Source organism: Emys orbicularis, chromosome 4 (genome assembly GCF_028017835.1).
Source record: "Emys orbicularis isolate rEmyOrb1 chromosome 4, rEmyOrb1.hap1, whole genome shotgun sequence".
Taxonomy (NCBI): Eukaryota; Metazoa; Chordata; order Testudines; family Emydidae; genus Emys; species Emys orbicularis.
Window position 1 is genome coordinate 63,432,225 of NC_088686.1, and position 25,569 is coordinate 63,457,793.

General features: G+C 46.5%; 1 protein-coding gene across 1 annotated transcript in view; it reads left to right on the top strand.

The window, feature by feature from the left end:
* ITPKA (inositol-trisphosphate 3-kinase A) overlaps positions 1 to 25,286 on the top strand; it is a 53,509-nt gene extending 28,223 nt beyond the window's left edge. Inside the window, exons 2-7 of the mRNA XM_065404261.1 lie at positions 11,597 to 11,693; positions 13,679 to 13,892; positions 16,352 to 16,556; positions 22,601 to 22,702; positions 23,965 to 24,036; positions 25,083 to 25,286. Coding sequence (XP_065260333.1) covers positions 11,597 to 11,693; positions 13,679 to 13,892; positions 16,352 to 16,556; positions 22,601 to 22,702; positions 23,965 to 24,036; positions 25,083 to 25,286 — 894 coding nt within the window. The remainder of the gene's footprint in view (positions 1 to 11,596; positions 11,694 to 13,678; positions 13,893 to 16,351; positions 16,557 to 22,600; positions 22,703 to 23,964; positions 24,037 to 25,082) is intronic.
* Positions 25,287 to 25,569: the final 283 nt, after the last annotated feature.

Sequence of the window (25,569 nt, forward strand, 5' to 3'; positions counted from 1 at the left end):
TTTGATTTGGGCAATAAAGGACAAAGTCCTGGAATCTTAATAGGCTGTGAGGAGAACGTTTTAACTTGTTTCTGTATATCTGAGAAAGTTCAGTTGCAAAGGAAGATCAAAATCTTACTCACTATATCTGGTATATTAAAACTGTTCCAGGGCCTAAAATCTGACCTCGCAAACTTGCCAGCTTACTTAACTGGTCTGTACCTATTGAGGGGGAAAAATATCTAATAAACATAATTCTTTCATAACCAGAGGTGGCTACATTTCTTTCCGCTGCATTTCTTTCTTGTGTGCAAGTGCACAAGCCACAGACAAATGTGTAGCAGGATTAAGCAAATGTGTAGGATTTGCTATTTGCATGACTGCAGCTGGACAGCACTTTGTCAATACAGTCCGTCTCTGTGGGTTTGATTCAGGGACAAGCTCAATGCCTTTCTTTCTCACTTTTCCCCTGCCCTCATCATAACTGGGATGACTATGAACATTGCAGAAACATCTTTGTACAGCAGATGAGATGGGATTTACAAAGAGATATTTGCAAAAGGTGGTGAGCAATCTTTGGGGGAGGAGGGAGGTAGGGCTGAATTTAGGATGAAAGTTGACAAAGAGTTATATAGAATCTGTTCAGGACTACCAAGAAAGAACTAGCAATTACACTGAATAGTTTTTCTTCTTACCCAGCAGAAGATGGTCCCTTGGCAGGGCAGGGTAGGGAAACTTGAAATGGAGCAAACAAGTGCCTTGCAGGAGAAGGTGACCCCTTGGGTGTGGAATGACAAGTAATGTGGGTAAGCCCAAGATTGAAAGAACACAGAGGCTATCTCCCTCGCTATTACAAATTCATTGTTGTTATACTAGAATTGGGTAGAGAAACTGCTATGTGATGGATTTCCATATTTCAAAAGGGGGTGGAGCCAGGCTCTGAGGCAGTCCACCTGGTCAACTGTCCTGGAGCCATGGACTGTGGAAACCCAGGCTCCCCAGCAGGCAAGGAGCTGGGTGGGTAAGCTGGCAGGAAACCATTAGAATCCTGCCTGGAATCTAGAGGAACTTTGTTGAAATTGAACTGTCTCTATGGAACATTTCATTTTTGACAAATTGGCAAATTCCAATGAAAAAATTATTTAATCAGAATCTTTATGACCAGCTCTCATAATGCTGCAGTGAATTGGTCATGGTCACTCATAAGTAGGCAGATATAGTTGCAGTTTATTTAAATTAGATTAGTGCCTGCCTGGACTTGGCAACTGTCTAGTCCCAGTGGGTTTCTCTAGAAACCTTTTTTGGGGTAACTGTAGGTATTAATTGATTGACGTATATGCACTGGGATGGTCAATGCCCAAATTTGACCTGGTTAGTTTTAATTTCTTGGGGGGGGGGGGGGGAAGCCCTGTAAGTTTGGCTCCGTAATTAGGTTTTGTGCATTTGCAAGTCCAACATTGCAGCACTAAGCTAATAACAGTACATGAGAACCACAAAGAGAGAATGCTTAGAAGCAAAATGAAACTGACAAGATTAGTTTCACCATCCAAACTGAATTACAGGCAAAAGGTAAACAAACAGTAGGAAGGATGAAAAATGAAGTAGATTTCAGAGTGATTCCACTTTTAATAACCTAAAGTGATGCTCTCAAAAGAGTTAAGGAGTTCGGTTTTTTAAGACATGGTTAAATCATTTTTATTGAGGTTTATAAACTTGTTTTTCTAAAAAATAAATATTAGCTTTGCTGTTTTTTTTAAATAAAGAAATGTACATACAGTAAAACTTAAGTAAATATAATAAAACTGCAAAAAATATGCAAAGTTCAAAAGAGCTATAATTTTCAGTACAAATATTAATAAAGACTAAATTATACAGGGCTAGATCTTGCCACTCTATTCACAATGAGGAGTAGCTTTCTTCATGAATAGCCCCATTGATTTCAGTGGGACTACCTGCAGAATAAGGCATTACCCAGAATGAATATGGGTAGTAGAATCTAGCCCATAATGAATATGAAGGAAAAAGAGTGAGGGACAAATGAGAACAGCAGAAGAGAAAGACGAAGTGGGTACAAGAAGAAAAGAGATATTGGAGTATGAGTAATATGCATATACATGAAACACAGCACTAGTCCCTAAATGCAATCATATTCTTCGTGATTAACTGATTACCTACCCATTCCCTGCTCATAGAATGCTGTTTCTGTTAATGGTCTGAGCAATTCTTTTATCCTACATTTTCTAATGTCAAAAATTATTATTATTTTGCAAGCCTAGGGCCAACTCCAATGATGTGTAGGTAGGTTAGCCTCCTACATGCACATTCAAGTGTTAGCTTCTAGTGCAGAGACTTCCAGCAAGGGTTCCACTCAGTGCCAGTTTCACAATATATGATTTGTGTCATGTGAACACTTGTCTATTAAGTATTAACCTGAGACCAACTGTAGACGTCCGGGGTAGGGCTCGTCCCTCGCAGGGGCGACTGGGAGCCAGGCCGCCTCACTACACGAGGCTGGGGAACAGATCAGTCTCGCAGATCCAAGCCCGAAGTCGGGGCGGGGTCGCAAGCAACCAGTAGTTCAGGGACTCAGGCCCTCAGGCAGGGGCTGAGCAAACAAACAGCAGTTCAGGGGCTCAGGCCCTCAGGCAGGGGCTGAGCAAACAAACAGTAGTTCAGGGGCTCAGGCTAAGGGAGGAGGAGAGACTGCCACCCGGCGTGGGGTGGCAGGGGGGAACACAGGCCCACCCACTCCACTGTGTCCCAGCCCGGGGCCCTGTCAGCAGCAGTCCGTCTAATGCTAGGTCAGTGGGGATCCTGACCGCAACACACTGACATGGGTTCGGGGTCTGCTATCCCCGGGCCACTTCCCATCTCCTCCTCCATGGGTACCTGCACGTCCTTAGCCTCGTCCGCCGTGTCCCAGATCATGGGCTCCTCAGGGCAGCGAGCGCTGGGTAGGTTGGGCGGCTCCTCCGGACCCTCGGTGAGGGGAAGTTCAGTCCGCTCCTCAGGATACCGGGCTCGGGGCAGGCTCGGCCAGTCCTCCTCAGGATACCGGGCTCGGGGCAGGCTCGGCCAGTCCTCCTCAGGATACCGGGCTCGGTCCAGCAGGAGCTCGGGCACCAGCGTCTGTCTTCCCCCGCGGTCGGATGGCAACTGAGCGCTGGGGCCGGGCCTTTATACTTCCTGTCCCGCCCCTTGACTTCCGGGGGGCGGTGACAGGCGGCGGTGACTCCGCCCACTCTGGCGGCTGTTCTGGCTCATCCCTTGCAGGGGCGACTGGGAGCCAGGCCGCCTCACTGCACCAACATTGTAATCTTTTAACAATTATAGGTCCTGCTCCTGCAGCTGAATCTACAGGAGAGTACCCATATGCCTATACATAGCCCTGTTGGGGTCATAGCCTCTGCGTGGGACCAAGGTCCACCTGCATGGATCTAGTTGCAGGACCAGGGCCTAAAAGTTACACAAGCAGCCCAAATGATGTAAAGAGGGGAACAGGGTATAAGTGATGATGGATGGCAATCAATTTCACTTTCTTTCTATAAATGTTTAAAAAAAGATTATAAAGAAAATCTTCCCCCTTCCTTTTGTTTCTTGCTGTCATAATAGCTCTTTGCGGGCTTGTGTAGGCTTGCATTATGTAGCGTGAGTTCTCCGGGGGGAAAAAAAGCAGCAGGATCACAGACAAAAAGAGCTGCTGAGGCTTTCTTGGGAAAAGGATTCAAGGATCAGTGTTTACTGTAGCCTTGCAAAATTGTTGTGAAAAATGACCAAATCTGGCAAAAGTACTCCTCCACCTTGCTGCTGAGAATGGAAAAAATGAATAGTTTAAGGAATGCTGTCAATTTAGGTCACGTTTTTGTCTGAATTTTTTTTAACTTACAATAGTTTCAAATAACTCCTAAGATTATTAGAACTGACAGATCTTGGGAGTGGGGAGTATTTTTCCATTTGTTTACTTGGTGTATTAGCCAGCACTTTTGTATAGTTACTTTCACTGTTTCAGTAGGGCCTGATTCTGCAAACACTTGTGCATATGTGTAGCCTTTAAGTCAGTGAGGCTGCTTGCGTGAGGAAAGTTATATACAGGCATAAGTGTTTGTCAGACTGGAATTCATTTATGTGAGCCTTTCACAAAACTGTGTGTGTGTGGGGGGGGGGGGATCTTGTTTTTCCTCTTCTGTCCCCTGGAGGCAGAGTATATCTGCCTCTCAAAGTTTTAGTATAGACTCATTGAGGGAGGGAACTCAGTGATTTGACATTGTCCTTTTAAATATCCAAGCAAATCCACAGCTTTCTCTCTATTCTCATCCCTTCTCCTGCTGACTTCTGGTATATTCTGGGTTATCCTGAACCTAGGATGCTGTGCAGAAAATATGGTCACACAAGCAATGGACCTACCATAAGCAGCACTTGTGGGGGTGCCATCTAGGCAAGAACCAATGGCCAGAAGTGTTCTGTCCATCTCCAGAGCTTCAGAATGGCTCAAGCATGTAGGCAGGAGCTGTGTGTACCAAGCGATGAGTAGGTTGGCAATATAATTGCCTGTCTTATCTGGCCAATGTCATGCCAGAGCATTTTAGCGCCAGGATAGAGCAAGCTTTCCATGGTTCCTGCTCTGGAACAGGGCTACTGCCGTGCCTCCCTTGAGCACTATGTTTCATGTTGATAAGGGCTTAGAATGCTCAAGATGATCCAGAACAGCTGAGAAGGATTATACTAGACCATGAGTCCCCAAATTCACTGCCGCCCATTTGCCAGCTTCGTCCTTACACAGTTATCACCCTCCATGAAGTTCATGATTTCTCTTCCGCTCTCCTCCTAGCCAGTCTTAGTGTCATTGGAATGTCCTGTGTGTAAAGGCTGTCTTCTGAGGTGATCTCTCCATGCTTGATATTGATATGAGATGGCATTTTCCCCCTCTTTACCTTCCTTCTTCCTATCTTGCATACCATCTGTGTCTCCTGTTATGGGTTTCCTCAGTAGCCTCAATGCTGAGTCTAAGAATTATAATTTCCTCATGTTTGCCTTTAGAGTCATCTTGACTGGCTTCCTCTTTTTATTTTTCAAATCCCCATTTTTAAAGTTCACTATCACCATGCTAAATTTTGGTAAGATCTGTCTGCTGAAGATGTGGAACTTAATTATATCATGGATCTACTGCTTCAGTTACCAACTCTTGTGTGTTGCTTGTGACTAACTTGCTTAGGCACTAGATCTGGTTGGTAAGTTTCAAATTGATTGAAAAATGAGAAACAAACCAGCAAACTTTTATGTGGAATTTCCCCCCATTTTCCCCATGCATTCTGTTTAGGGCTATCTAGGCCCCCTACATGAGTAGGTAATAATTTCACAGATCCCAATTCTAATGTTGGTTTTTGGGGGCTTTTAATTTATTGATGAGCTATATTGATCCCATGAAGTAGATAAAAGTGAATCAGTGGAGCCAGGCTTTCCCTTTTTCAGGTCATAGAGGTGTAGGGAAACTGGAACTTCTCTGGATGTGTACAGGTGGCATAGAATACTGATTAGGTACCTAGAAGAACAGAGGGATAAGGGAGCAAGAGAGAGCACGTGCAAGAGAGAGCACATGTGTTAAGCAGTTGCTACAATCCCCTTTCCCATTGCTGCATGAAGCTGCACTTTGAAAACTGATAAAACCATCCCTGACAAAGAGGAAGAGATCCTGCTTTAGAAATAGAAGTGAGAAAGATTCTTCCCACAACAGACCCACACTCTGCTCACCCTCCTACTCACACCACTACTCCAAGAGCACTCAACCCTTATTGCTTGCCAGCAGAGACTCTTCAGTGAGGCTGGACTCTAGAAATTCCAGTGGGGGATAGAGGGGAGAGTTCATCTGTGGAAACCCCTGTTGATAGTAACATCCAGCGATGGCTCTGGATTCCAGAGCAGCAGTCCTTTCCTTGATGGCCTGATCGCCATGTTTTCTCTTCCTTCGGAGGGAAGTGTCTGTGCAGTGTCTGTGAGAAATTGAAAGGCAAGTGCTTACTCCAGGAGCATCTCTAACACATCGGCTCAAAATCCGCCTTAGTCTAAGTGGGTGCAGTTATTGTTGAAGTCAATGGGAGCTATGCCTGCTGATGCTAAGGCTGAATTTGGCTCGCTGTGTCTCTTTCACACCCACAGTGCAAGCATTCACTGTAGCTGCTTCAGGCTGGGTGGGAGGGCGGAGGAGAGAAAGCCACTGGAATGTGCTGTGTACATTGAAAGCTGACGTGCATTCCTAGAAAAGCTCTGCTTCTCAACATTTTTGTATACAATGTGTATTATGAATCATTAGCAGACAGCATTCAATGTTAGAGGTTGGACATTAAAATGAGTGTGTGATCTATATGGTAAGGGTGCAGGGCACAGCTGATTTCTCATTGGGGGATGAGGGAAGAAAAGGGGAGCTCTACACTGAAAGCAGAGGTGGATCGAAAAGCTTGATTTCTGTGGAAGCTGCATCAAAGGGAGTCTTCTGAGCCCTTTGATTTTGACTGCGTGTTTGGTAATTGAGGACCTTGGCCATGTTTAATGGAAACAGAAAAGTAGTTGATGTTTTGAGAGAGTGCTTCTGTTATCTGCTAAAGCTAGAAAGTAGACTCTACAGAAAAAGATACTATATTGTGTACTTGAAGAAGAAGAATATCAGACATCTTTACATCTACATAGTACCTTTCATTCAGAAGGATTCCACAGCAGTTTATAAACTGTATATAAGAGGAATTTCCCCTACCACTGCAGTGCAGCCACCTCTGGGAGGGAGTCCAGCAGTTGTTAAACACCGTAATGCTACAGAATAGTTTAGGACAAATAATGAAGAACATGAAATCCACTGGAAATTGCAGGGGAATTTAGACTTCCAGAGTGTCCTAGCTAAATTCCAGTTTGGATAACATCCCTGCTTTTGCATGAAGTGCTGTTGGATTTTTCACGATCCCAAATGGCCAAGACCTCAGTTTTATGTATCCTCTGAGAGAGAACACCTCCAGCAACACCATGTCCCTTCTAGGGTGATTAGCTGTCCCAGTTTTATAGGGACAGTCCTGATTCAGGGCTTTGTCTTACATAGATGCCTATTACACCCTACCCCGTCCTGATTTTTTGCTATCTGGTCACCCTAATCCCTTAACATCATTCTGGAACATTTCTTTAGTACTGACTAAGGACTTGCTACGTGGGTAACTTTCCAGTTATACTGGCATAGTTAAATCATTATAGTTATGCCAGTATAACTCCCCGTGTGGACACACTTATTCTGAATAAGAATGGCTTTTTGGGGCTTAGCTTAAACTGCTACCAAAGCAACATAAGCTAACCTGGAAAAGGCTCTCTTTTTCTAGAATTAGAGTGTCCATGGTGTGTGTGTGTTATACTGGTATAACTATAGTGTTTAAATCCATAACTTTCCTTAGACTGGTATAATTTTCCTGTGTAGACAAGCCCTTTGAAGAAAGTGTGTCACCTACTGCATCACCAACACTACTTCCTGCTGCACTTGTAAGTCATCCATAGTGTTTTCTTATTCACATGCTGACCAACATAAGTAGAGAAGACCTTATTATAAACAAGATAAAAGAGCATGGGTGGAAAATGATGGGCAGGCTAAATTTTGCTGTTGAAGTACATTCTGCCTACAGACTTTTTTCTGCAGTGTCAGTTTTTGTATTCTTAACTTCCTCGGATCATAGAAGTTAGAGATGGATCAGTTCCCCTGCAGCTGTAAGCTAAAATCCCCCGATAGAGGATACAGTAGATATTAAAGATAGGATTTTCCAAAGTGTTTGGCATAGACCTAATCTGCTTCCACTGAAGTCACTGGGAGCCATCTGAAAAAAATCACACCCGAAGCTTAGGCTACACTTGATCTTAGCCAAAAGGCTGAGTAGCATATGTTGTATAGATTTGCTGTGGGTTGTTAAACAGCTGCTGTGTCCAACTCCTGCAGTGGCTGCATTTCAGTGTTGGGTGAAATGATTCCTGTGCATCTAGTTTGCAAAGTACTCTGGGATCCTTCAGGACGAAAATTGCTATATAAATGTGTAAATGTTATGATGGATTATTATTCTTACTCACCTCAGTTTCAGTTCCAGAGGGTGAGACCTTTTTGGCTTCTCTTTTTAAAGGCTATTTTCTTTTGAGCGTCCACTCAGCAGTTGTTTCCCAGCAGCTGCTGTATTTCCCCTTCTGCCTGCTATAGTATTGAAACAGAGCAGCTGCACAGAGGTGACCGAGCAAGGTGGCAGTAGCAATGACTGGTCTTGTTAAAATGTAACAAGGCTGGGGGAGGGGGAGAAGGAGAAGAAAGAAAACTCCACAACCTAGAAAAGGTTCTATATCCTACTTTAAGTGGGTGCCAGAGGGGGATTGGCAACCCCAGAACTGAAATAAGGGTAGCTCTACCTCTGAAACTCTGCAGATGACACCTGCTGGTTAGGATTAGGCCTGTGAGACAAGACTGAAGGCCTGTGGGAGAGCCGGTGGCGCTTACAGTGTTGGGCCTCCCATGTCCATTTCTCAGGTGTGCATGAATATGAATACATATGTACTCACAAGAGCATCTGCATCCTATGCAAAACGTGGTTCTAACGCTATGGCACATCTACCCAGCCGCTGGGCGGTGTAATTCCCAGTGCACATAGACAGAAATGCACTAGCTCTGCTTGAATGAGTGCTTTAAAATAGCAGTGTGGCCACTGTGGGGTGGGTGGTGGCTCAGACTAGCCCCCTGAGTATAATCCTGCTCAACCCCCTGGATACGTACTCGGGGCAGCTAGCCCAACATGCTAGCTAGCCCGACTCCCATGCTGCCATGTCCACACTGCTATTTTTAGGCATTAGCTTGAGCAGACCTGATGTGTGTCTGGGTATATCTATGCGGCAACCCCTGCCACTCCCCTCCCCCATCAGTGAGTCTTAGGGCTTGTCTACACTGGCAATTTACAGCGCTGCAACTTTCTCACTCAGGGGTGTGAAAAAACACCCCCCTGAGCGCAACAAGTTTCAGCGCTGTAAAGCGCCTGTGTAGACAGTGCCCCAGCACTGGGAGCTGCGCCCCTCATGGAGGTGGGGTTTTTTTAGAGCGAAACTCTCCCAGCGCTGCACTGCGACCACACAAGGCACGTTAAGGCACCTAGTGACAGAGGATGTGGAAAAAGCTAATGTACTCAATGCTTTTTTTGCCTCTGTCTTCACGAACAAGGTCAGCTCCCAGACTGCTGCACTGGGCAGCACAGTATGGGGAGGAGGTGACCAGCCCTCCATGGAGAAAGAAGTGGTTCAGGACTATTTAGAAAAGCTGGACGAGCACAAGTCCATGGGGCCGGATGCGCTGCATCCGAGGGTGCTAAAGGAGTTGGCGGATGTGATTGCAGAGCCACTGGCCATTATCTTTGAAAACTCATGGCGACCGGGCGAGGTCCCAGATGACTGGAAAAAGGCTAATGTAGTGCCCATCTTTAAAAAAGGGAAGGAGGAGGATCCGGAGAACTACAGGCCAGTCAGCCTCACTTCAGTCCCTGGAAAAATCATGGAGCAGGTCCTCAAGGAATCAATTTTGAAGCACTTTGAGGAGAGGAAAGTGATCAGGAACAGTCAGCGTGGATTCACCAAGGGCAAGTCATGCCTGACTAACCTAATTGCCTTCTATGATGAGAGGACGTGTTATTCCTTGACTTTAGCAAAGCTTTTGATACGGTCTCCCACAGTATTCTTGCCAGCAAGTTAAAGAGGCACGGGCTGGATGAATGGACTATAAGGTGGATAGAAAGCTGGCTAGATCGTTGGGCTCAACGGGTAGTGATCAATGGCTCCATGTCTAGTTGGCAGCTGGTATCAAGAGGAGTGCCCCAAGGATTGGTCCTGGGGCCGGTTTTGTTCAATATCTTTATTGAACATCTGGAGGATGGTGTGGATTGCACCCTCAGCAAGTTTGCAGATGACACTAAACTGGGAGGAGTGGTAGATATGCTGGATGGTAGGGATAGGATACAGAGGGACTTAGACAAATTAGAGGATTGGGCCAAAAGAAATCTGATGAGGTTCAACAAGGACAAGTGCAGAGTCCTGCACTTAGGAAGGAAGAATCCCATGCACTGCTACAGACTAGGGACCGAATAGCTAGGCAGCAGTTCTGCAGAAAAGGACCTAGGGGTTACAGTGGACGAGAAGCTGGATATGAGTCAACAGTGTGCCCTTGTTGCCAAGAAGGCTAATGGCATTTTGGGCTGTATAAGTAGGAGCATTGCCAGCAGATTGAGGGACGTGATCGTTCCCCTCTGTTCGGCATTGGTGAGGCCTCCAGTTTTGGGCCCCACGCTACAAGAAGGATGTGGAAAAATTGGAAAGAGTCCAGCGGAGGGCAACAAAAATGATTAGGGGGCTGGAGCACATGATTTATGAGGTGAGGTTGAGGGAACTGGGATTATTTAGTCAGCAGAAGAGAAGAATGAGGGGGGATTTGATAGCTTCTTTCAACTACCTGAAAGGGGTAGGGATGAAGAAAATATCGGGACACATGGGAGGGGAGTGGGTCCCACCGGCGGAGCAAAAAAAAAAAAGGGAAATAAAACAAAGCAAAAACAGGAGTGCGAAATATCGGGACATTGGTTGGGACACGGGACAAATGCCTAGAAATCGGGATTTTATCGGGACGTCTGGTCACCCTAGAAAGGGGGTTCCAAAGAGGATGGATCTAGACTGTTCTCAGTGGTAGCAGATGACAGAACAAGGAGTAATGGTCTCACGTTGCAGTGGGGGAGGTCTAGGTTGGATATTAGGAAACACTATTTCACTAGGAGGGTGGTGAAGCACTGGAATGGGTTATCTAGGGAGGTGGTGGAATCTCCTTCCTTAGAGGTTTTTAAGGTCAGGCTTGACAAAGCCCTGGCTGGGATGATTTAGTTGGGGACTGGTTCTGCTTTGAGCAGGGGGTTGGACTAGATGACCTCCTCAGGTCCCTTCCAATCCTATGATTCTAAGGCACGTTAAGGCACACAAGGCACCTCAGAGCCTATGTCAACTGCCTCGGGCTTAGGGGGCTCAGCCTAGGGGCTAAAAATAGTAGTCTAGACGTTCAGACATGGGCTGGAGCCCCGGCTCTGAGACCCAACCCCTCTCACTGGGTTTCAGAGCCTGGGCTCCTGTCGGTACGCTGCTATTTTTAGCTGTGTAGTTCAAGCCCCATGAGCTTGAGTCAGTTGGTCTCTGAGACTTACTGGTGTGGGATTTTTTTTTTTTGCAGTGTAGACATACCCTCGGTTTACCCATGCTGGGAATTACAGGCCTATGCCATGTGCATCACAAAGTGCCACTTTTAAATTTCCTGCTGGCTGTTTTCTTATGGCCAGCAGGGTTTTAAGGGGCATTTTTTCTTTATTTTCAAAGTTAATCAAGTATCTTGAATAGCCCACGTGGCATGACATCCATCTCTTCAGTGGTGATCATGTTGGATGTAGTGCCAGCTCTACCGTGGGCATTTATGGCACTTATGGAGCAGGCAGGGGGCAGTGGAGCCGAGTGCACACGTTTCGGATTGCTTGGCACGTCGCAGGTGCAGGGGCATTTCAGAGGTTGCCCTGTTTAATTGTTTTTCTCCTCTGTATTACAGAAAAAATCATGGCATACAATTAAAACGATGGTCAACTTGCCAGTCATCAGCCCCTTCAAGAAGCGCTATTCATGGGTGCAGCTGGCTGGGCACACAGGTGAGAGGTGCAATTTCAGATCTTTTGGCTCTGTAACCAGGAGGATGTCAGACAGCAGCCTGGTTTCAAATCTTCCTGAAGCTTCTATTGGTATGAATGGGGATTTTGTGAAGAGGCTCTTACTTTTGGTCATGGTGGGGTAATGTGGTGGTTGGATCAGTTCAGGGAAAGCCAGCCGTGTCTGGACACCACATGCCTCTGCAGAGTAGAAGAATCTGTTTTCAGGTGGCCGAGGTCAGACCTTAGGACTGGAGGAGAGCAAGGCAGTAGTTTGGGGAAAGGTCAGGCTGAAAGGAGTGGCCACATAAAGCACTCCTTACAAGGTGGTAGAGGGGAAATCTATATTGGGGAAGAACCAGCAAGAGATTGGGTGGGGAGATTGGAGCCCTGCTGCTGCCCCAGTCGATTAGGAAAACGTTCCTGCTGTCTCATTCCTCACTCGAGTAACCAGTGCACCCATTAGCAGCCTCTCCCAATCTTACCTGGGGGTTGTCTCTGAGTTTGCAGTGGGAAGAAGGATTCATCTCCACGTGTGTGTATGTTTCAGCCAAGGCGATGAGTGCATTTCTAAATCCATCCCAAAACCTCATCTGAATCTAACACCTCAAGAGGAAAATGAACCTGGTGGGAAAGAAAAGCCCAGCATGTGGGTGTTTGTGTTGCAAGTCTGTGTCATTTGTGCATCAGTGCAAGTGTGGGGAGAGCAGGCGAGGGGCTGCTCAGGCAGCTTGAGTCTACTTTGGTGTCTGTAGTACTTAACAGAAGTGCCCCTAGGTCAAGTTTTAGGTTATTCATAAGGCAAAATACAAGGAGGTGCCATCAGATTTGCTTCTCTCTTGTTTCAATTGATTCCTACACGTTCCCTACTCCCAAAGTGCTAGCACAGTGGTTAGCAATCTGGATGGGGTGGGAGGAGCTATTATAGTGGTTGTTAGCACTTGTCTGAAGAAGGAGCAAGGATCATGAATCTGCTCCAGTTCCCTTGTATCTGGGTTTCTGGAAGTGGATTTGACCCATCACTTGCAGCTAGTCTTCTCTGATTCCAGGAGTTCTCCGTGAACTGTAACACTGGTCAGCGTTACCCCTGACACCTCTTCTGATGCACAGGTGCAAAGGATTCTGGGGCACATCGGAGAAGGACCAGATGTAATGGCTGAATGTGCAGGGTCATGGTGTGATAAAGGGTGAAAGTGAGGCAGAAGCTTAACACCGGCTCTAACTTTAGGGCCCGAGTTTGTTTCAGGCCATGTGGACTAACAGTTTTCTCTCTCCTCGGATGTTATTACCATTCTGCAGGACTGGAGCATGGCTTCCTCTGCTGTAGTCTAATCACTTCCAGTGTCTGCCTGAAAGTACGGTGTAGTTTACAGTGTATACCATGCAAATCCAGGGTTGTAAAACAATTGAGCTACACTTTGCACCTGTAGATTAGCAAGGCTCCAAAGGAGTTGCAGTATGTGGAGGTGTATGTGTTGGGGGCGTATGTATTAAAGAGGCAGTGTTTGGCTCCTGGCTGTGGATTGCTGCTGTTTAATGATCAGGAACTGATCCCTGCTACTCACAAGCTACTGCAGGTACGACATTGGGCTGGATTCAGGAGCACAGCCCACACTGGAAATATTGGATAGCTTTAAAAAGAGCCCGGCTGTCAGCATATTAATACAGTCTGGCCCATTATACTTTCCGTGGGTTTTAGCACAGCTAGATATGTTAATTCTCTTATGAATACTTTAGCATGGGAAAAACATGGCTTGGCCCAGCCAGACTCCTTGGAGCAATAAATTCCTGTATGGGAACTTGTCCAAATGGACTTTCACAGCCAATGGCTGTGTTTGCATTGGGTGCTTTTATTTTTTACAAGGAGTGTGTTATCTTTCCTGTTCAGGGGAACTCTTTATCTGGTGCACGAGAGTGGAGTGGGTGAAGTGGGAGTGCAGGTGTTTCCCTCTTACAAAGACTGACCTTATCAGCATGTGTTTTTGCAGGGAGTTTCAAGGCAGCTGACAGCGATACGATTCTGAAGCGCTTCTCTGAGAATGAAAAGGAGTGCTTTGAGCTGCTGATGAAAGATCCTCTGCGCTCCTGTGTCCCTGCCTTCCATGGGGTGGTAGAGAGAGATGGCGAGAAATACATTCAACTGGATGACTTGCTCGCTGACTTTGAAGGGCCTTGTGTCATGGACTGTAAGATGGGGATCAGGTGGGAGACATGAAAAAGATCCTGCTTTCTACATACAGTGCATGTGGTTAATTTGGGGAATGGGTGGGCTGGGGGTGATGATGCACATGATGGATGAAGCACTCATTTCTGGGGACTCAGGTTGAAGCCTGGGCAGAGGGCCTACTAGTGACATGAGTTAGTTGGTCTCATTCCCAAAACACCTCACATTGACGTTGGCGCAGTGGGAAACCTCCGCTTGGAAGATTTCCTGAAGCTCATAGGGAGGATGATCCCTTACATAGGTTTCAGAGTAGTAGGCGTGTTAGTCTGTACATAGGGTGGCCCTACCCAGGTCAAGGGTGGGGCCATTCCTGGAGTAGTGTGACCTACCTGGCCTCTGGACACTGACCTCTTTCTCCTCCTTAGATGCTATCTTGGTCAAGTCTGACTTATTTAGTAGGGCGGATTGATGTGAGCTTACCTAGCACTTACCTGATAGGACTTGACTTAGGGAGAGTAAAGAAAAAAACAACCCACGTGACATAGCTCATTTATGGCCAGTTTATTAACCATTTTGAATACAAAACATCGCTCAAAAATCAAGAGTCAAATTCCCTTCCCAAACATGGATAACTGAATTGTAACCTGAGATCTCCTCTCCAAAGCTGCCACTGAGTCCTGGGAGTGCAGTTATTCCTGCCTGGGAAAACAGGACTGATAGTCAGGGTCTAGGAACCACCTCTCTGTTTCTGCTGTCTTGTTCTCCAGTATCTCCGCTTGCATTTTAAAGTGTCTAGTTGTTGTGGCTGTGAAGAAAACCTCAAAAAATGTGAACCAAGTCTCACCAATAAAAAGATGAGTCTGCAGAGAGCCTGGAACGATGACTCTGCGAAGTGTGAACTGCCCCATGCATCTCAGTGAGCGGGTGACTCAGATGGTTCACTAGACTTCTTTACCTGGAGTTAATTGTCAGTGAACTCAAGTTCTTAATGCAGAGGGAGTGTCCACATGAGCCATAACAATCATGTTAAGTGTCTCATGTGAACTATCAGTCTGTTAACTCAAGATAAAAAAAGTCTAGTGTAGACAGAAAGGACAGAAATTGTGCCCAGCTCTGCATAGTTTACTCTGAAGGTCTTCGCTGCACAATTAGCGTAGGCTTTTATCCAGGTCTCAGCCGAACCCCCCACTCCCATTTACACAGTAAACCCAGCTAATTTGGGGTTGGAGATGCTTTAAGATCATGCTAGCTTACTTGGCTGGGGGGGTGGAGCTCCACTTTATCTTGGGCTGGAACCTGCCCGCTTTGTAGTGAGGATACCAGCTGAATCCCTCCAGTGCCTTCCCATGGTCCCCTCCCCCCCGCAGAACAGACGAGTTCTCCCGCAATTGACACAAGTGACTGGGAAAGAATCGTAGAGAATCTCCTCACAAAGAACCATAGGATATGCCCCCAGACACACCCGGGCAAGCGCAGAAACTTCTGAGGATGCAGTAACATGAGAAGGGCTCTGCTCTAAGAACGCTCTCACGAGGGGGAGGCTAATCCGGGTGCTCAGACTGGGGTGCCAATCACCTGGGCTAACAGGCTATGTCTTCACTGCGCAGAGTGACTGTCATTTTAGTGACCCACATGGGTGGCGTTTGGGAGAGGCTACCACTTATTTCTTCCTAGTCAAGGAGCCTAGAAGAGCCAATGGGCATATTCAAGCCCCAGTGAGGGAGAGACTAGCTCAAGCAGCCCAGTGGAGCTCAGAGAGCATGCACAATTCTGTTTTGAATAACTGCAAAATCGACAGTGAGTGGTAACTCACATGGGCAGAGCTTCCCCTGCCCCCTCCCGCCCTCTCAATCTGACCCTGGGCCACCCTTTGCTATGAGCTCTGGTCCAGCAGATAATTTGCATTACACGTTTTTTAATCAGATGCAGGGTTATTTTCTGTCCTGTTCTGTGCTATGCGTGGGGTATGTAGCCTCACAAGGCTTCAGGGGCCTCAAAAAGTAGCCATGCCTGGAGTTAGTTTTTCCTCTCTCCTGAGCTGAGAGAGGCGTTTAGTCTCCATCAGGCTCAGTCAGTCTTGGGTTTACTACCACTGGTCTATTTGAGCTTTGCTTTCCTTTGTCATGGTGCAGAATGGGAATCCAGTGTTTCTCCCGAGTCCTATAACCAGGGGAGGGCTGTAGGATTTAGTTATAGGTAAGGATGTAATTAGAGTAAAAATGGAGAGTCAGAAGTCCTGGGTTCTGCCACAGACTCATTAAGTCACTTTGGGCAAGTCACTTTGTCCCTGTTTCTCAGTTTCCCCATCTGTAAAATGGGGGTGATGATGATAATTAGTTTCCTCACTGGTTTGTAATGAGTGAGGCTTAGTCCATTATCGTTGGTAAAGTGCTTTGAGATCGCACGCTGGAAGATGGCGGCGAAATGCAAGGTGGTATTATTGTTTCAGATTCCAAGGGGGTTCTCACTGTCTTGTTGGGTGGTGGTGGTCTTGCAGGACGTACCTGGAGGAGGAGCTGACTAAAGCCCGTGAGAAGCCAAAGCTGCGTAAGGACATGTACAAGAAGATGATTGAGGTGGATCCTCTTGCGCCCACAGCTGAGGAGAACACGCAGCATGCTGTGACCAAGCCACGTTACATGCAGTGGAGAGAGACCATCAGCTCCAGTGCCAACTTGGGCTTCAGGATAGAAGGGATTAAGGTGAGCAACTTCCACTGCTGTCCTTTCCTGTTGAATAGACTCACTCCTTTGCCTGATTTGATGCTTGATCAACTTGTCATCATCAGCCCGGTTTCCAAAAAGACAGTGTGACTTCCTAGCTGGAGCTGCATGGTCTGTTTGATTGTGACTAGAGCTTCTATGGCAATGATAAGAAAAGCGTTGTGAAGCAAGAAATATGTGAAACCCATCGAACACACTAACTGCTCTGAGAACAACAGCAGGAACATTGAGAGAAGACACCAAATAGCTACATCATGGTGTAGACAGAAAGAAAGTGAAACTGATATAAGGGGAAATTCTGAACTGGTGGAATAATCCCCTCCTCCTGCTCACAGCCATGACCTTTACCCAGTAGCCATCCTGGGAGTGCACAGATTTATTCTGAGTGAATTGAAGTAAAACAGATTTATTCCAACCCTGCACATTTCTGAAGCAATGTGGAAACATCATGTAGCATTCCCAGTATCTAGGCAAATCGCTTTCAATTTGTGCAGATATCCAGTATGGGGGGAAGGGGAATCACAATAGACCCAGAACCCCAAATGTTCAGACCTCAGCTATAACCCCCCTTCCAATCCTCCTTGGGCAAGAAGGGGTCAGTCCTTACAGCTCATGATGTTACTTCAGTGTTGCAGAAAACTTCCAACGATCTCCACTTTTCAGGCCTGTTTGCCCTACCCATACCCTGAGGGGGTACATCACGTGAGCAAATACCACCTCCCAGTCTCATTGGTAACCACCTGCAAAATACAAGGCTCCATCCTGACCTTCAGATACTGGAGATAACTGTCAGGGTTGCTTGAGGGTTGACCTGTAGGTAGGCCTCTGCTGGCTTCTCCACCCAGCTGGTATGGATTTGGCTTTTCCTCCCAAGATTGGTCTGGTCTTGTCTGGCCTAGTTTGACTTCTTTCCTATGGACAGGTGTGGTCTGGGATGGTGTTTCCTCTGAGTGGGCCCTGGAAACTCAATCCAGCTCCTAGTGAAAGCACTAATGTTACTTTATTTTTAAAGTGACGAGGTAACATGTGAGTGTCCATTATGGGATACTGACTGCATATAAGGGGTTAGTTACCAGAGTTGCTTGGTTTGACTTCAGGATTGTTACCAGAGCACATTTCAGCTGTCTGGCAGCCTGTTGACATGTACAGGGTCAGATAAGAGAGCTGGGGTTTCTGGTCTAAAACATACTTCCACTTTTGAAGCCCAGGTGAATGAGATAGGTACAGGGTGTCCTGAAGTTTGGGGGAGACAAGGCCCTGCACCCCTGGCTTCCTGCGATTCACCATGACTCTCAGCCAGCCAGTAAAACAGAAGGTTTATTTAGACAACAGGAACACAGTCCAAGACAGGTCTTGCAGGTACAGACAATAGGACCCCCTCGGTCAGGTCCATCTTGGGGAGCCTGGGAGGCCAGAGCCCCGTCTGGGCTCCCTTCCATTTTCCCAGCCAGCTCCAAACTGAAAACTCTCCCGCCCCTCCTCTCGGCTTTGTCTCTTTCCCGCGCCAGGAGGTCACCTGATCTCTTTGTTCTCCAACACCTTCAGTTGGCACCTTTGCAGAGGAGGGGCCCAGGCCATCAGTTGCCAGGAGACAGAGTGTCAGCCATTCTCTGTGCAGACAGCATCACACTGGCCCCCTAGGGCTCTGCAACAATCACACACCCCGAGACACCCGAGAAATGCATAGGGGAAACTGAGGCACCCACACAGCACTCAGAGAAAACATTAAGAACATTCTCACTTTGTCATACAGGGGTAGCAGCAAAGTATCTCTTAGGGTACGTCTACACTTACCTCCGGGTCCGACGGCAGGCAATCGATGTTCTGGGATCAATTTATCGCGTCTTGTCTAGACGCGATAAATCGATCCCGGATCGACCCTGGAAGTGCTCGCCGTCGACGCCGGTACTCCAGCTCAGCGAGAGGAGTACGCGGCATCGACGGGGGAGCCTGCCTGCCGCGTCTGGACCCGCGGTAAGTTCGGACTAAGGTACTTCGAATTCAGCTACGTTATTAACGTAGCTGAATTTGCGTACCTTAGTCCGAAGTGGGGGGGTAGTGTGGACCAGGCCTTTATTATCCCTTTTTCTCTGCTTCTCTAGGCTGCTTTTTCCCTTTCTCGTTGATGGTCTCTCCTAGCGTTATAGGATGAATGAGGTATCCAAGCTCACGCAATGCTGGGCTTCTCCACACTGCCCCCCACAGCCCTGACCTGCAGGGACTGAGCACCGTTTCTCAAAAACAAACTGGGTGATGGGTGCTTCTTGACACAGGCTCCTTTCAAGCAAACTCTGCAGTCCGCTGCTAGTGGGAACTTTCAGGCCTTATGTCTACTCCTGGGCACTTCTGATGGGTTTTGGCTCTTCCTCACTAGCCCATTAGCCATCCAGTAATGTTGCCAGGCTCATTGTCTCAGTCTTTAGTTCTTCTCTGTGATGGAATCAGCACTCCATACGTGTCCTCTCTGCAGACATTCCAATGCATCCTAGACACTGCAGATGACTCACAGAGGCAGATTACCCTGGGTCCTGGTGTGTGACTGGGAGAGGGAGCAAGGAGCCTTTCCCTTTCTTGCACAGGAAACGCTCAATGATAGTGTGTATCCTGGAGCAGGTTCTTCCAGATCCGGCTGGCTGAGCAGGTATGATGCACTGCCCTAAGGGCCTCTGCACAATGTTGTCTGGAGTTTCTCCTGGTGTGGGGCAGTACCGTAATGGCACAATCTGGGCCACAATATTTAGCACTTAAAAGTAATGTCTGTGGAGCTCTGCAAATATTTAATGCATGATTTATCTTCACAACACCCCATGAGGCAGTTAGCTGGGTGATATCATCCCTATTTTACAGATAGGGAAACTGAGGCAGAGATTTGATGTGTTGTGCAGGCTACACAGCAAGTCAATATTTGGAACACAGGCCACCCAACTACCAGCAGCCTCAAGCCCTAACCTCTTGGCATTGTTGTCTGTTTATATATATATATGTTACAGAACTACAACTTTGTCATATGGAGCAGTTACATCACATGACATCCCAGTTCTGTTTTCAAATCGGGGAGCAGTCCTGGTATTGTATGTCCCCAGAGCTGTAAAACTCATAGGTTCCCATTTTGAAAGGTGAGCTTGTGTATGGGAGAACTAGTGATGCCATCTAGTGGTTGTTGAGAGACAATCACCCAATAATTTGAAAACCAATGAGAGTGAAATCATAGAGGCCCTTTGGTTAAGTGGCCCCCAAATGAGATTTGATTCACTATATATGTTTCTTCCTGTTGAACTGTGTACCTACTCTTGTGGTTAATCCATCCCGCAGCATCTTCTTTCCCTACATCGTGCCCATATCCCTGAAATAAGTCAAGATTTATTCAGCCCTTTATTAACTCTCACTGCAGTATTGGACTTGTCTCTAATGCAAGAGGCAGGAAAGATAAGTGGAGCCTTTTGGTTGTCTTAGAGCACAAGGCACTTGATCTGTGTGCCTGCAAGCCTCAGAAGCAAGAATCTTCTCTCCAAGTGACAGTCTGAACAATGTGATCAATTGCAGGGCTGATGGCTCCATTAGTGTAATCGCCAATGGAGTCTATCATACTGTGTCTCCTTGTAAAAGGATGGTCTTCTGGCTAAAGTATAGGGCTAGGAATCGGGAGCTCTGGGTTGTATTTCTCATTCTGTTACTGACTCACTTTGCAATATTGAAAGTCACTTAACCTCTCAGTTTCTGCAGTTATTACATGAGGATGACCATACTTCCCTTCTTTCCCAGGCGCTGTGAGATTTTAATTCATTAATATTTGTAAAGCGATTTAGATCCTTGCCTGGAAGGCATTATATAATAATAAAATAGTAATATATTGTTTTAGGGCTTGATTGTGGCATGTAGCCAAAACACTGTAGTGGAAGCAATGCAGAACTGCACCTCCCCCCATGGGAGCGCAGAGAGGCCATGCAGGAAGAGTGTACAAGCAACACCATCCCATAGGGTGGCATGTGTGGTCAGCCATGGCATTGGCTCGGGAGGTGGAAGGTACAAAGAGTGGCACAGCAGCTGGGGAGGTGTGCAGTGTGTATGGAGGGCACTTGAATGGGGCCTCAAGGCTTTGTGTGCTGTAGATTCACACCCTGGCTTGTCGTGCAGTAACCCCCCCCATGTAGAGATGCCCTTACACTGCAGGTATGGTAAGGGACTGATGGAGTGATTGACAGAGGATTGGCTTCAGGGAAGACAGATGTGGTTTGAGCATGGCCACGCCAGCTGCTCTTTGGATTAAGGCACAAGCCAAATGATCTAGAATGGAAGGGATGGTATAGCTCAGAGTTGGATGTGTGTTTAATGGGAGCATAAAGGCAGCAAGCATGCTTGGTATTTCCCAACTAGCCACTGTAGGGTAACAAAATCATGAAGGCACTTCTGAAAGATAAGGGAGCAAGTGCCTTATGCAACCACAAATTAAAATAAAAAAGTTTGTTACCTGGCTAGAACATAGCAGCCATGCAAAGCTTTGTTAGAGTATTAAAATCATGTGGGATGCGTTTTCAGAACAAGTGTCCTCCCATTGGTATTTTGCTGGTGTCACGGGAGTACAGACACGCACAGCTAGCATGCCATTTAGACAGCAGATTGAAATTCCAAACTCCTCCGTACACATTGGTGTGCCACTGTACAGCACTTCAGATTGCTCCTCAATTCCACTGCCTACCTACTGCACTTCAGTTGCATAATATGCACATGCCTCATCAGCCTTACACCACCACATTCAAATCTGGCCCACAGGCTTGGAGTAAAAGTAGTTTATTCTTCTGTAAAATAGTCTGCGAAGTGGGAGGGTGTTATGACTAGTTTTGCCATGCAGTCAGTTAACTTTCTTGTATGATAATCCTATAAGTTTAACAGTACATGTCATATTCTGCTCTAGTGTAAATGGTGTTTCACTTGCTTAGACCAGAACTGAATTTTACCCAATTTTGGTGCAGTCACTTTATCTTGTAGGAGGAAGACAAATGTCTCTATGTGCTTGATTTACTCCTATAATGAAAATGCTGCATTTCATTTCATTAATATGATGAGGAGGGATGTTGCTTTATAACATTGCATCCTGCTTACAAATGTAAGCTACCGGCTACTGTTACTGGTCTGTATCATGCATGGACACTCTAAAAATAAGTATTCATTTCATATGTAGACATGGTGACATCCAGAAGGTCACCCAAAGTGCATGTTGACAATTGGGCCCAGATTCACACACCCATCTCATACACATACAACTTCACAGACACATGCTGATAACTACAGACACATATGTGTCTGCATCCCATTGCTCTGTGTAGTTGCATTACAAATACACAGACACTCTAAACTTTCTTCTAGATGCAATTAAATACATGCTCCCAAACACATTTTCCCTTGCAAATTTACTCACATACTTTGTACATTGGTATGCATGTTTGTACAAACACAGCCACACTGTTGCAAATACCGAGTTTTTATGATCAGCAAATAACTTTCTTTTCTGTGACTTAGGACATGCTAATATGAAAAGATATTTTATTGTGGACTAAGAGTCCCACCCACAGCCCTGTGGTTTCCCCACTGAAAGAGAGATGGATTAACACAAACTGGGTTTGAGAGACCACAGAATGTCCCCTCCCACACACAGCCATGGGGGGATACCTGTCAGTCTAGAAGAGAATGCAACCAAAGAGCACCCTGTGGTTGACCCACTACACTTAGCAAGTTGCAGTCCCTTGTGAGGTGAGAGGGAAACCCTCCCACAGGCTAACAATATCCGAGAGGTCTTTTGAAAGTGCAGTCAACAGGAAACCAAGTGTTATTCAAAGGTATTCTGTCTTTCTCTCTCTCTTCCTCTTCAGCTCTTGCTTGATTTATCATCTCTTCCCTCCCAGTCACCCACTTCTATTGATTGATGACAGATAGACTGAGCTGTTGATGATTCAGGAAGGTTTACTGATTTGCTGAATGATATATGATATAAACCCTTCTTTCTCTCTCTCCGTGTTTGTGTGCAGAGGGCTGATGGGACTTGTAACACAAACTTCAAAACAACTAAGACACGGGAGCAAGTTTTCCAGGTTTTTATGGAATTCATTGAGGGCAACGCAACTATTCTGGTGAGTCTTGAGTGGTACTAGTCTCTGGTTCATTCAGACCACTTTGTGACATGTGACCAGAAACTTCCGAAGAAGAAAATCTAGAGGGTGGGAGTGGTGAAGGAGTGGGTTATGGATAGGGGTTGGCAGATCATCATCCATCGGTGATTGTGATTTGGTTGTGGCTGTGTGTTTTCACTGCAGACACCTTGAGTTAGCAAAAAGTGAAACAAGCTAACAAGTGGTTTGCCCTTTGCCTCAGAGTGCAGTGGCTACCTCGTGATGTGTCATGACTCTGGCATTGGTGTCTGAACACAAGGCGTGTTAACAAGAAAACAAGTTTAATCTAGTGAAGACAAAGCAAGGAAGTGAGAGCAGGAGGGAGATTGGTGGTGCATTGTGTTGCCATGTGTGAAACTTTGCTTGAAAAGCAACTTCTGTACTCCCACACCCTGGTCTTTGAATGGATCATATTAACTCCTTCCCTGCTGGCCTGAGCTGTGGCCTCCATGGGTAGGATATAACATGTTTCATGACCTCAAAGGTTGCTGTCTCATTCCACTGTCACACACAGAGGCCACCTCAGTGGAACGTCCGCACTTCAAAGACAATGTACCAGGTAACACAGGGTAGCATTTGAGGAGCATTTTCCCCCCCACCTTATCAAAAGTGCTGGGCAGTGGGAAAACAGTTTGACAGGCCCCAAATTTGGCCCACATTCTCCCTCTCCTAACAAAATAGACTTCTCATTGTGGGGAGAGAGAGGGATTGTCAGAACATATCCGTTCCTCTGTCTGAAATGAGGGATGCTGAAGCCTTAAGATCCTGGCTCTGCAGCCAGGTGACACACCACTGGTTCCAGAGCCAGGAGGCTGAGTTTGTTGGGATGTGTGAAGCCAGTGCACATAAGCCCTTGCCTCACGCGACATTACTGTGTTCATTTGAGAACATGCAGGTTACTGAAATATAGTTTTTAGAACAGGTTTCGGACTACATGAGCCTAAAGGGTGTGTCCTAGAATGAAGAGTATCTCCCCATTATAACGACCATTGTAAGTCAAGTACCCCCCTTTCCTGCCTACAGACTGGCTCAGGCATTGCAAAGCTGTGAGCCTTTGTAGGGGCATGTATTAAGTGACAAGCTTGTGGCAAATCTATCCTTGGTGTAACACCATTGATGTCAGTGAAGTTGCACCAGAGATTGATTTTGCTCCCTCTTATTATTTGTTTTCTCTCCCCAAAGTGACCTTAAAATGTGCATGGGTTTTTTCCCCCCTGTTTCAGAAAAAATACCTCAAGCGTCTGCATGATATCCACCTTATCCTCGAGTCCTCAGACTTCTTTAAACGACATGAGGTGAGTTATGGGTGAGCGCATAGGGGTGGGGGGCAGCGCTGTCTGTGTGGGGACTCCTTGCTGCCTCAGCTTGCCATTCAGATAAGCTTTTAGACTAGCCTGTTGGCGAGAGAGGGGCTCGAAGAGAGTACCGCAGAGCAGAGAATCAATACGTGTTAACATCACATGAGCCACCAAGTCTCCTTCCCAAGAGTAGAGAATACTGTTCCAGCTGAGAGGTGACAAGTCCTCCAACCCCAGCTTCCCCCAGCAGGAGTTCACTGTAAGGAATGGTTTGCCAGTGCTAGCTTCTCACAGCTACTCTACTCCTGGTTGGCTCCCAAAGGAGTCGGGCTAACGGTGCTGGTGCCATGAGGTCTCTCATTTGGTCGGTGGCAGAACCTGATTCTGATTTCAGACTAACAACTTCGGTGGAGTTCCTCCTGATTTACACCAGTGTAAATAAGTTCCCTAGTTTCCCCTAGCAGGCACGGTTGTAGAGAAGGGAATGTCACTGGTAGTTACACAGCATTATTGGTGTATTTACTACACTTCGAGCTATGAGATTTGTGGGTATGCAGGGTTGAACCAGATTTAGGAACTTCACTGCATGATGGCAGGTGCAAGGCTGTGACTGGCACAATGGTCCTTAGCAGGCTGTGTTTGTTTGAAGCTTTGAGATCTGGCCCTTTATTTTACACTGTTGGTAGTAATTCCCCCTTAGCCGCTGGCAGGATTTTTGTTAATCAGTAATTGGTTTGGGCCATGATCTCTCTCCAGGCATCTTGTTCCCTCCCAAATAACCTAGATACATTGTCAATGAGCTTAAGATTCACTTCTGTTCCCTCTCTGCTGGAGTCCTGTCCCTCGATGCCCCTCTATCAGTACAGTGCAGTCAGGTTACAATGAGCAGCTGGCACACTGCTTGTCATTGCATAGGCTTTGCAGCTCAGCAGCCATCATTTGTCTGTACAGGTATAGCTGATGGGGCCTTGCTCATGGCAGGGAAGTGGGAGGGTCAGGGTATCATCATATGGTGCATATCATCACCAATCTCTACCCTGCAGGTCATTGGAAGTTCACTACTCTTTGTGCATGATGACAGCGGACATGCCAATGTATGGCTGATTGATTTTGGAAAGACCACGCTTCTCCCTGATGGGCAGACCTTGGACCACAGGATCCCCTGGCAGGAAGGCAACCGGGAGGATGGGTACCTGCTGGGATTGGACAATTTGATTAGTATCTTAGACAGCATCACTGAAAGATGAGAAGAGACTCGCACAAACTCAGGGGCTGCTTTGTAATCTTCCACTCTACTGGGATCTCTCCATTAGAGGGAAACTCCTTTAACTCTCTCCAAACTCCTGGGGTTATTGCAGTGCAAATGGAGCTGCTTTCAGAGCCAGACTGTTCATGATCAAAGTGACTGCATTGGCCCTCCATGAATCAGAGTGACTCAGGATTGGTCTTTAGTGAATCAGATTAACCTCGGATTGGTCCTCAGTGAATCAGGGTCTCCAAACTCAGGAACCAAACCAGCATGAATCCAGG